At 37.5% G+C, this 13,175-nt stretch overlaps 1 protein-coding gene across 3 annotated transcripts in view; it reads right to left on the reverse strand.

Annotated features, from left to right (window-relative positions):
- Window positions 1-13,175, reverse strand: part of SPATA22 (spermatogenesis associated 22) — a 24,817-nt gene continuing 11,642 nt past the window's right edge. Inside the window, exons 7-9 of one of the 3 annotated variants that reach the window (XM_082443577.1) lie at window positions 11,660-11,789; window positions 9,651-9,748; window positions 1-6,532 (exon numbers count right to left, since the gene is read on the reverse strand). In XM_082443577.1, coding sequence (XP_082299703.1) covers window positions 6,341-6,532; window positions 9,651-9,748; window positions 11,660-11,789 — 420 coding nt within the window. In that variant the 3' untranslated portion in view covers window positions 1-6,340. Of the gene's footprint in view, window positions 11,790-13,175 lie in introns of all 3 variants that reach the window. The other 2 variants (XM_082443578.1, XR_014257947.1) reach the window with 2 other exon arrangements.

The raw sequence follows: 13,175 nt of genomic DNA on the forward strand, positions 1-13,175 counted from the left end.
TAAGTAATTTTTACTTTTGTCATGAGGTAACAAGGAATCTAGTCTTGAGAATGTAATAGAATATCAATGTATGAGACAAGATCATTGCACAAATTGGGGCTAGAAACTACTCAGGATACAGGACAAAAATCAGAGATGTAGAGACTTGGTTGCACTATTATTTACAATGGTGACAAATTGTAAACTAAATACCCAGTGGTACAGTGAATGTTGGCAAATGCAAATGATAGATATTAGAAAGTTATTCTAAAAATTTGAAGAATAATACATTACATGAAGCTCAAAAAGTAAAGATAGGAAAATAAAATTTCATTTCAATATCATGCATTTTTGTAAACAAACAAAAATATTAAATGCGTGTGTGTGTGTGTATGAACTTCTTGTACAATAGGGGGAAACACGATGCATTTGGTTTTGTACGTGTTGAGCTTGAGGTTCCTGTGGGATATTCATGTAGAAATATCCAACATACAGGTATTAAGATCAACAGCTCAGTGTCTGGGATGGAAATAAAAATTGAGGCTCATCAGCATGCACTGCCTTTAGATTGCTATGGGAGTGTAGAGGAAGGGCACCTACCCAGCCCAGGAGCGCATGGGTGATTTCATGGATGAGAGAAGACCTGGGATGGGTCTTCAAGGGTGGAGTTTCCTGGGTTAACAGGGTGGGAGAAAAGAAGACTGTCCAGGGAGGGAGCACAGCCTTTGTTATGTCAGGAGGCAAATGTGTAGTAATGGGTTCCATGTGGGCTCTGGAACCTAGAGGTTCCCTTCCATGGACAGCTGTCAACAGAGATCTCATCCTACTTCCCTGCCAGTGTCTCCTTGGCCTATGGCAGTCTTGAGTCACTATGAGGCTCTTCCATTGATCTTGCAAAGAACTTCTCTCAAACTTGATAACAAGAGCCAGTGGGAAGGATTTCATAATTAACAAGGAATCATTAATGTTTTTTTTTAACATCTTTATTGGAGTATAATTGCTTTACAATGTTGTGTTAGTTTCTGCTGTATAACAAAGTGAGTCAGCTATACGTATACATATATCTCCATATCCCCTCCCTCTTGCATCTCCCTCCCACCCTCCCTATCCCACCCCTGTAGGTGATCACAAAGCACCGAGCTGATCTCCCTGTGCTATGCGGCTGCTTCCCACTAGCTAGCTATTTTACATTTGGTAGTGTATATATGTCCATGCCACTCTCTCACTTTGTCCCAGCTTACCCTTCCCCCTCCGCGTGTCCTCAAGTCCATTCTCTACATCTGCGTCTTTATTCCTGTCCTGCCCCTAGGTTCTTCAGAACCACTTTTTTTTTTTTTTAGATTCCATATATATGTGTTAGCATACGGTATTTGTTTTTCTCTTTCTGACTTACTTTACTCTGTATGACAGACTCTAGGTCCATCCACCTCACTACAAATAACTCAACTCCGTTTCTTTTTATGGCTAATATTCCATTGTATATATGTAAGCACAAATTTTATGTTTAGTGATTCCAATTCTGTTGGTCTCTGGACCACACTGTATTTAAAAATATTACTGCACCCTCCCCCAATAAATGTAATCAGAACCTCTGGGGAGAGGGGGTGCTATCTAAAGCTCCTTAAGTAATTCAAATGTATATTCAAGGGTTAGGGACCTCTGCATTAAATGCCTGCCCTACAGAGATGTCTTCTTTTGAAAACATCTTGTGAGATATAATAGTAATATTTATAAATGCTATCATTAATAAAAAGACTAATGTAACTGGTGAACAGCAGTCAAAATATTTCTAGAATGTGGAGAAATCATGGGAAGTTGAGAGGTGAAGAGGAGGGATAACTGAGAAACTCTCCTGCAGAACACCATACAACCTGGGAAATCAAGGCCCTCAGGTTGGAAGGACCTAAGGGACCAGCTCATTCACCCTGTGCCCAACTTACCTAGTGTGTGAGGGTGACTCCAGGATGTGGACCTGAGATCCTGCTCCCCTTTATTCACTAAGGCATGTGAAATAACAGCCTCTGCAGTCATCAGCTGTGTCTGCAACATCCCTCCTCACATCTCTCATTCTGCACATCCTTGGGCCTAAGAGGCCCTGGATCCCATAGGAGTCTAGATCCTGGAGGAACTCGTTAAAGACAAAGCAATTACCCAGGACCTCTCTAGGACAAATGCTCTCAGGGTCCTGGAGCAGTGGCTGATGACAGTCACTGATCACACCTGACTATACACTGGGGAAGGTGGGGATGGAGAAAAGCTCACGTGTGAATGCTTCACCACTGCCTGTTTAGAGAATGGATAGTAGTCCTGTGGCGCCTACGTTTTCAGCAGTGAAAAAAGATGAATGGAGAAGCCATAAAAAGCAGGGACCAGAATGCAAATATCCCAAAATAGCTTAGAAGTATAGGAGTTTAGGCTTTATCTGATGGGCAACAAGACGGCATCAGGGTACCACCATGAAAGACATATTTTGCAAAGATTCCCAGGGTGGCAAAATCTCTGACTACAACTCAATTCCCCATAAACCTATCCCAGGAGAAAGATAAACCTGCAGTTAACAAGCATTAGACTTCTGTGATTCAACCATATGCAGATATATGGAAAGGACAAGAATTAGAGAAAAGATAAACTCTTCCAGATCATGTTCAAATCCTTCCTCAGGCCAAGACAGAAAAGGAATCCCTGATGTGCATCCCACTGAGGTACATCTAGCTCCTTACTTATACGGGAAAACCTTAATAGCACCTGCCACCACCATTATGTCTACTGTTCCCCACATGTGCTAGATTACCTCCTAGTTTCCAGCTCGTCCTTACCCTGCAGTTTATCACAAGGCCATAGCTAACATTTGTAACTCCTTCTTCCATACCTATTCCATGTTCCCTTTGTCAGTACTTCAGCTGGTGATGGGGTTCTTCCTATTCAAACTTCATTCATTGGGAATCGGAATCCTCAGTATTGTTGCCTTTATTAGGTTGCTATAGTTTTCCATTAACTTTTACTGAGTGGCACCCCAAAGAATCTCCAGAATACAAGGCCTGGTCTTTCCTTTCCTCACTGTATAGAGAAACCCAATTTTCTATTAATTTGGATTAAATTACCCCAGTCACCATTGTAATTCTTTTGTTTGCCTGTTGGTTCAGTGACATAAAGAACCCAAAATGGCCAAGTGGCCATCTCAGCTCCCATTAGAATAGAATCATTGAAGCAATCCTGGTAGAAGCATTCTTCCCTTGAGAACTGCATCAGACACTTCTTGTGCACCACTTCAGATTCTCTCAGACATCATTTTTTATTCCAGCCACAGCTGCAGTAACCAGTTCTGCACAGATTCCAACCAGCTTCACATAGATACAATATAACCTAACTACCTCACGCTTGCTCCACCTGCTCCTTGTGTCCTGCCCTAGGGTTTCTCTGATTCCATGGAGTAGAACATCATGGGAAGCCAGTTTAACACTCAAACATATACAACCTGAAAGTATAGGGGAGTTAGTGACCCATGGGCCAGCCCTTAAATAAAAGGTGCTGATGAATATATGCTTTCCCCTTTGATGCATTTCATCAAGCCTAGTGGTGGCCAACTCAATAAACTACCCCAGAATTGGCTTTCCCTTCTTCCCTATGTACACCCCTTTATCTGTCACTTCTTCCCATGACATAATATTCCCAAATAAACTACTTGCAAATAAGACTTTGTCTCAGTCTCTGCCTTTTGGGCAACCCAGACTATGACAGAAAGTAACATCTCGAAACCAGCAGAGCCCAAAATTGCGGGGGTGGGAAGCAAAAATTCTATGAGTACATTATTTGGTCTAATAATGACAGAAGTCAGTCCTGCTACCAACCGTTGATTCCTAGACTCATAAATCATGTCTATGGGAGAAACAGCACCATATATGGGTTCCTGGTTCAAAGTATATACCATATTCTATAGGAGAGTAGATCATCTTTCTGGATGTGATCTCCCAACTGAATCTTTGGTACAAGGCAGTAACTATAAAACTAGAGAAGAACTTGCCATCAACTCCTGCATCCTCCTTTCATGTACCTTCCAAGGGATTCCTCCACCTTGACTGTTTTTAAAGCTGGAGACTATCACCCCCCTGCACTTGCTTGCTTCATGGAACAGTGAGCAATAAAGATCTAAAGGATGAGGGCAAAGATAGGATGTACAGAGGAAAGACCAGAGTGCAGATGTGTTTCAGAAGGACAGGTCTGAGAAAACAGAGAATTAATGCAAATACACGTATATAATATATATATGTGCAAATACACATATATTATTGGGGAAATAAAGTTAAACCCTTGTGCCTTGCAGCCTACACAAAAGTAACTTCCAAATGGATGAAAAAGTTAAATATACAAAATAAGACTATAAAAGAATAAGAAAAATACATTAAAAACCTTAGTACAAAATTTAACTCTATTTTTTCCAGAAGTTTCCCAGTGGTCCCCAACACCGTTTATTGAATAGTCTCTCTTCCCCACTGATTTCAGGTCCTACCTTTATCACTAAGTTTTCTATATATTTGGGTGTGTTTTTGTACTTTTTAAAATTAATTATTTATTTATTTGGTTGCACCAGGTCTTAGTTGCGGCATGTGAGATCTAGTTCCCGGACCAGGGATCGAACCCGGGCCCCCTGCATTGGAAGCATGGAGTCTTAACCACTGGACCACCAGGGAAGTCCCTATTTTTGTACTTTAAATTCTGTTATATTGTCCTGTCTATTCATGAACCAGTACCATATTTTACATGAATAAATATGCCTTCATAATACGTATTTAGTTTTTTAATGCCTGCCATTACTTTGACACTCTTTCCTTCAAATGGTGGAGCCTAATTTCCCTCCTCCTAAATGTGGTCCATATTTAATGACTCACTTGCAGCAAACAGAATGTAGTGGAGGTGATACTATGTGACTTCCTAGGCTAGGTCATATAAAGGATAGCTCCACCTAGCTCACTCACTGTTGGATTACTTGCTCTAGGGGAAGCTAGCTACCATGTCATGAGGACACTTAGGCAGCCCTTTGGAAAGGCCCACATAGTAAGACACTGAATCCTCCTTCCAGCAGAAAGCACCCACTTGGCAATCATGTGCATCAGCCACCCTGGAGGTGAGTCCTCCTAAGAGATCCCAAGCCAGAGCTGCCTAGCCAGGCCACTTATGAAATCCTGGCCCACTGAAACTGTGAGAGATAATAAATGCTTGTCATTTAAAGCCACTCATTTGGTGGGTAATTGGTTATGCAACGATAACTATAATAATATATGTTTAAGGCTTTGTAATATTTGATAAAACTATCCTCTATTGTTCTTTTTCAGAGTTTTCCTGACTATTCTCATTTTTTGATGTCTATAACCTTTAGTATTCATTTGGCTAATGTGTGTGTGTGTGTGGTTTGTATACATACAGAAAGAGAGAAAGAAATTATGTTATAAATTAATTTTAGAAAAATCAACGTCTTTGTCTTCCTATCCAAGAAAATGGTTTATTTTTCCATTTGTCCAAGTCTTCTTTTGTGTCCTTCATTAGTATGTATTTTAAAGTTTTGTTCATATACTTTCCACATTTATCACTTAGTATTGGTTAGTCCTAGATATTTTTTTAAATGATATCTTTATCCATTTCACACTGATGGTTTGGGTCATATAAATAACACCTACTGATGATTTCTGCATATTAAGTTTTCTATTTTAGTGCCTTACCAAATTATCTCATTTTACAGTAGTTTCTTGGTTGATTTTCTTAGGTTTTCCATGTATACAATTATATCATCTACCAATAGCAGTAATTATTATACCCCAAATATTTCTCTTTTGTCTAATGTATTCTATGGGTCCCAGAATATAAATCCCGTAAATTCAGAGATTTTTGTTACTTTGTAACCTGCTCTGTTAACAAACAAGCACATGAAATAGTGCTTGGCACAGAGTATGTGCCCAATAAATATCTGAAGCAATTAAATGAACTGCATGGACCGGGAGCTCCAGTATAGGGCACCCTGACCTTCTTCCTGACTTTAGTGTGAATGCGTCTGTATTTCCCCATTAAGCTTGATGTTGGCTTTTAGGCTGACTCAAATGTACTATTATCCCATGTTAAATAAGTATGTGCCTGTTCTTATTATATTAAGCATTTTTATCTGAAATGGTTTTTTAATTTTAGCAAATGCACCATTTTTATAATAACAGTAAAATTATTTTTCAAAAATTCTTTCCACATTTAAAAGGATTTAAATATTTTAATTCAACAAGTGAAATACAGAAGAACAGTAGCCATTAAACCATGGAGATGGTAATTTAAACAAGAACAGAAAAATGCTTAATTTATACTATTTAAACTTCATCACTACTTAAATTTCATTCATTACATTAGTATAATATCTCATTTCAGCATCTACAATTTTAACAAATGCTTGGAAAGTTTTTTGTTCAGAAACAGATGCTGGTCTAACAGAAACACATTTAAAAATATTCTTTTTCTGGTCATAGTTTCCAACACACCTATGAACTCGGCCTCTAATCAGTCTTGGAAGTTCACGATCCTGTTTTAAAAAAAATAAATATCAATAAAGTTAGTTATTTATTACTTCATTTGAATTTCAATTTTTTAAACTAATAATATGATCAACTAAATATGAATCACTCCAAACTGCTGTAATTCCCTTACCTCATTTAGGGCCCCACTGCGACAAGACCATAATAGCTAGTCGTAAATGGGTGCCCTGACACAGAAGACCTTCACTTGGGTAGGGCTTCTTACAAGCTAGTGAGCTGCTGCTTCTTAAAAGACTGAATAATTCCCAATATAATGGCACATGAATATTCACTTCTATTAGACTTCCAGAGTCCCACTTTCAGTAGATGACAGACTAGGTAGTTCAGACCAACTTTCCCACTAAAAACAACCAGAACACCTGGATAGAATATTTATTTAAAAATATCCTCATAGACACCAGAGAGATAAAAGGCAGTGAGGAGTTACAGAGACCCCATCTGGGAGAGGACAGGAGTCCAGAATGGGGCCTGATATTTGGGGATGCTTTACCCCCTGTGGTATCTGCTAATTACAGTCAAGGCAATTTGAGAGTCTAAGAAACCGAGCAGAGCTTCTGACAGCTCATAGGGCTAGGAGAAAAAACGGACTCCAGGGTTCCCCCAAAGAAAAGAGATTCTGGTAACCACCCCACCCCCACCCCAGGCTTAGGGTTGGGAGACTCAAAAGGGTTGTGCCCTATGGGACTAGTAAGCCAGAAAAAGACCAGCCAGCTCCAAATCCTCTCAGTCATGAATAAAATTATTCTGAGATTTCTTTCGCTAAACAGTCATAAAAAGCACTAACTATAAAGGAAAATGTTGATAATTGCTAAAGGACCATATTAAAGTGAAGATTTTCTTTTCCTCAAAAGCCACTACTAAGACTGAAAAAGCAAACCACAGAGTATGAGAAGATATTTGCAATGTACATAATAGACAAAGAACTTGTACTCAGAATAGTTTTTTCAAAAACTCCTATAAATCAATAAGGAAAAAAATTATTCAGCAGAAAAAAATTACAAGAGGCCTGAACAGATTTTTCAAAAGAAGATATCTAAATGGCCAGTAAACATCAAAAGTGCTGAACCTCATTAGTCACCAGGGAATTGGAGAGAAATGAGATAGCACTAAACTTACCCACTAGAATGGCTAAAATAAAAAACATTGACTACTAAATGTTGATAAGAATGCAGAGAAACTACAACTCTCCTATGCTGACTGTGAGTACGTAAACTGTTACAACCCTTTGGAAAATTCTTTGGCAATAACTACTGTTTTAGAACATACAAATGCACTACAATTCAGCAATTTTACTTCTAGGTATATACCCAACAGAAAGGCATGCATGTGCACAACAAGAGACATATATAAGAATGTTCACAGAGTATTATTCATAATAAAAAAAACCCAGGAAGCAACCAAGATGCCCACCAACAGTAGAATAGAAAACTAAATTGTGATATATTCATACAAAAGAATATTGTACATAGAAATATAAATAAATGAACTTTAGCTACATGCAACAACACAGATGAATCTTACATTGTGTTGAATGAAAGAAACCAGACATAAAACAAGACGTACCACATGATACTATTTATATAAAGTTCAAAAACAGGCAGAATTAATTTATGATATTAAAAGTCAGAATAGTGGTTACTTGTAGGCAGAAAACAAGAGGGAGTGAATGGGAAGAGGCACAAGGATGCTAGGGTGATAGCAATGTTCTATTTCTTAACCTTGGTAATGTTCACTTTGTGATACCTTCATAGAATTGTACAGTTATGATTTGTGCATTTTTCTGTATATGTTATATTTTAATAAAAGTTTTTTTAAAACTTATCAGACTAGAGAAAAATAATAAGCTTTCAAGATATTATAAAAATTAATAACATGACAGCTATTATTTCTTGATCATCTGCTATGTGTCAGATGCTATACATTCATACATTTTATTATCTAATCTCCAAAACAACCTTTCAAAGTAGGAATTAGTCTCCCCAACTTACAGATTAAAAAATTGATACTCAAGAAGTTTAAGGAGCTCACTCAAGGTCATACAGCTAGTAAATGGTGGAGTACAAATTGGAATCCAAGTGTGATTTCAGAATTAAGCCCAATTTCAGAATTAATGCCAAACTCTTTTACAAAGTATGTAAGCCTTATAAGGTTTCCAGCCTCCTTTGTTACCAAGCCTCTTCCCTATGTCCCAGCCCACTCTCTCTGCATTCCCCCAAGTTCATAACCACTACCCTTACCCCCATCACTTACTAACTCTACACTCCGGTAATTGTAAACTACTTGCAGTTTCCTGAACAATCCAGGCTCTATCTGAGCTTCATGTCTTTACATGTGCTGCTCCCTCACCTTAGAATGTGTTCCTCCAACCTCTTCCCCCACCTCCCAACACTTTGGCTTAATTTATTAGACCTTAAATATCTAAGACAAGACTACATTCTTCAAAAATCTTTCCCCAGGACTTCCCTGGTGGCGCAGTGGTTAAGAATCCGCCTGCCGATGCAGGGGACACAGGTTCGAGCCCTGGTCCGGGAAGATCCCACATGCCGCGAAGCAACTAAGCCTGTGTGCCACAACTACTGAAGCCCGCGCGCCTAGAGCCCGTGCTCCGCAACAAAAGAAGCCACCACAATGAGAAGCCCCCGCTCGCCACAACTAGAGAAAGCCCGCACGCATCAACGAAGACCCAACGCAGCCAAAAATAAATAAAATTAAAAAAAAAAAAATCTTTCCCTGATCTGACCCATCCTCCCTGTCTACTTCTATAGCACCCTGCACACACCGCTTGTCATACCGTTTATCATACCACAGTGTAACATTTATATTTCTGTCTTTCTACGTGAGATTATAAACTCTTTGAGAGAAAGAGCCATTTATCACTTTTATTCCACTTTGTATCCCCTGCATCTAGCACAGCGCCTGGCACATAGCTGCCCTCCATTTTAGTTGAACAAATAAATAATTTTAATATTCATAATTAAAACCAAACAAAACGTTGAAAGTACCACTAAATCATTAACAGAATTTCTACTACAGTTGAATTATAGCCTGCATTTGTATGTTTTTGTTGGCATAGGCTTTGCAAAGAATACTTAAACAGATACTCACTATTTCATAAAATACACAAGGCAGAGTATTTTTCCCATCTCTCAGAAGAAAAGTCTTTGAACAATATGGGCCAGGTGTAACAGCTGAATCGAGAACAGCTAAGCAACATTGAAATAGAGGGGGAAAATATCAGTGTTGGTAAAATGCAAATAAAATTTAACAAAGAGAAGTTGATATTTAAATAGCTATTCCCACACCAACCTCTCATAGTTTTGTTTATACATTAATAAGAAAACATCTTAAGAGGGAAAGATATTTCTGAAACTGTTTTATTCTAAGGAAAGCAAAATTTCTGGCCCTCTCCAACCTAGGATCAGGTTATATGACAAAGTTTATACAACTGACAATAGCTGGCCATCTGAAGCTTTTTTCTTTGAATGTGTTTGATGGAGTGGTTAAATCCTCAGACCAGTCTACTACATTATAGTAAACAAAATACACACGTATAACAAATAAACGTCATGGTTTAATGAAAAAAAAAGCATTGAATTAGAATCAGAAGTCATGCAATTGAGTCTCAGTTCTTCAACTTACTAAATTGAACAACTGTTTAACCTCTTTCAAATCTGTTTCATCTATAAAATTCAAATGATAATTCATGTTTATCTCAAGAAATTACTATCAAATGAGACCATTATTCATTCCTTTAATAACCATCTATTAGGTACTGATAGTGAACATTTGTTATTTTGAGGTCAGCCTCCATTTCCCCTAATAATACCCAGATTTTCCTTTAGGAAATCTCTCCTATGCCATTCTTAGCCATATGATTTGGATGGGATTTGTCCCCACCCCTAGACCCAGGAGTAATCTGAGATTGATGTAAGCCAGTCAGTGTATCCCCTTCCTCGGCTACAGAGCTCAGGGTTGCAGTGATGGGCTTGTTGCCCAGTCAGAAATGATGATATGCAAGGGGTCATTTGCTAGTTTCTGGGAAAGAGCAACCAGAAGAAACTATCAAAGAATGTGACTGTGGTACAAGGAAGAATGTGTGGTATAGAGAATTTTGATAATCTTCTTAATGTCATAAGGGAAGAGTCAGAAGCTGCTGGAGAGACCATAATTGGAGCCTCAGGATGAAGCCAACACTAACAGGATAGAAAGATGGCTAAATCTCAAAAACATAATGCTGGATGAAAATGTAAACTCTATATTTTAAAACACATAAAACAGTAAATAAATATATATAAATTTATGAAATCAGATGTATAGAGTAAAATTATAAAAGCATGGAAAGGAAAGATACCATAGTGATTATCTCTAGAGAAGAAGAAAAATGGATAGTGGTTTTCAAAGATATCTATAACATAGGTAGGTGGATATTTATTGTCTGTATTTTTCTGTATGTTTACAATATTTCATAATTTAAATTAAATATTTTATTTAAACTATGGAAAGAAATATGTTTTGAATCTCTACTTCTTGTTTATCTTTTCAGTCTGAGTAAAATTAAATTCCAGAAACATTTTACAGAACTCTCCTCCCTTTTAAATATCAATTTAGAAAACAGGCTAATTGTAGGGTGTTTACTCATATCTGTAAAGGATTCTTCACAAATGTTCTTTCAGAATATTTGATTTATAATTTAACTTATATACAAAATTACTACTGGATTTAGTGTAATATAGTAGAAAGAACACTCTATTGAGAATAAGAAGACCTGGGGTCTAGATCCATTTCTGCTGCTAACTAGCATTATGATTTTTAGTCAAGTCTATTTTAATTATTTGCCCCATTTCCTCACCTACCTCAAGGGTTGGGTTAGATTACTTTTAAGAATCTTTCCATTTTTGACATTATGAATTAGAATTCTTCTACCATGAATAATCAAATACATCTTACGTCACACAAATCTATGACAGATACAGGAACTGAAGAAAATCCTAATAAACCATAATCTCCTTTTATAAAATTTTATTTTTCTTTAAGATCCCCTAGGTATTCCTATTAACATTCAAAATTATTGTCCAAATGGTATTAATGAAGTATTTTTGAAGTAGTATACCTACCTAATATTTCAAAAAGAAGTACAGTTTTCTGTGCATGTTCACACCAGTACTTCATGCTTTCAATAACTGCAGATATAATTCTTAAAGAATTATCTTTCTCCTTAAGCTTTAACTGATACAATGATGCTTCCTTTTGAAAAAATGAAAACATAGCATTAGAAAAACCTGTCATTTTTTTCGTCATACTCATTCACTTTTCTATGTAAAGATTCTAGGTCCTTATAATAGGCAAATGTGTAAAATATGTTAAAAGACTATGTAAAATATGTAAAAGGAACTATTGACAATTTTAGTACAGTTACTCCCCTAAATTAAAGGCATCATTAGTACTTTATAAAGGAGGAGAAACTAGAATGCACTTGGAGAAAATTAATCAAGAAGAGGATTATTTTTTTTCTTTTTATCTCTGTTTTATATGGGCATTTATTCACTCATTCATTTGTCGATTCTTTGAATATTTTTAAAGCATCATGTGCCAATCCTGTGATAAACACAGGTGAGTAAAACACAATTCCTTTTCCTAATGTGCTCACACTCTAAGAGGGAACCCAGACACATTCATTCATTCATTCCAAAAGTATTTATTGGCACCTACTACTATGTGCCAAACATAGCTAATGAGGAAACAGTACTGAACAAAACAGACAATCTGTCTACCTTCAGAGACTGTACAGTCTAATAGGGGATTCAGAAAATAAATAAATAATGTCAGGAATTGCTGTATCCTATGCATTAAAAAAAAAAACAACAACAGGGTAAAAGGATAAAAAGAGCAGGGATTATTATTTTAAATAGGTTGTTGAGTGAGGACTGAGTGAACAGCAGGTGTAAAGGCCTTGAGATGGGAATGTGTTTGGCATTTTTAAAGATCACCTAAAAGGGTGGAATGGCCAAGATGGCAGAGTAGGAAAACCCTGAGCCCACCTCCTCCCATGGGCACACCGAAATTACAACTATTTACAGAGCAATTATTGATGAGAAAAACCAGAAGACTAGCAGATAAGAAATTCTACAACTGAAGATATAAAGAAAGAACCACAACAAGACTGGTAGGAGGGAAGATACAAGGTATAGTCAAGACCCATACCCCCAGGGTGGGCAACCCACAAATGGGAGGTTAATTGCAATCACAGAGGACCAGGACCTGGCCTCGCCCACCAGCCTGTTGGACCAGTACTGGCATGCCTCAGGCCAAGAAAGTAGGCAGGCCTACAAGAAAGAAAGAGGAAGGAAGGCAGGGAGGGAGGGAGGTAAAGAAAGCCTGATGACATAAGGTCATACAAAAATAAAAGTTGAATGAATTAACTAAAATTTTAAAAGATCAACTAAGAATACAGTGTGCTAAGATACTAATTTTTGGGGAGGAGGCACCTTCCTTCATGAGGGCGGTGGCATATCCAAGAACACTTGATGGAACATTTTTTTCCAACTACAATTACCTTCCCTCCTCTTCCCATTCCTAACGAAGATATGAATGCTTCCTGTTGAGTTTACTGCCATAATGAGCCACTGTTAC

The sequence above is a fragment of the Balaenoptera physalus genome (assembly GCF_965194825.1).
Source record: "Balaenoptera physalus genome assembly, chromosome: 20".
NCBI lineage: Eukaryota > Metazoa > Chordata > Mammalia > Artiodactyla > Balaenopteridae > Balaenoptera > Balaenoptera physalus.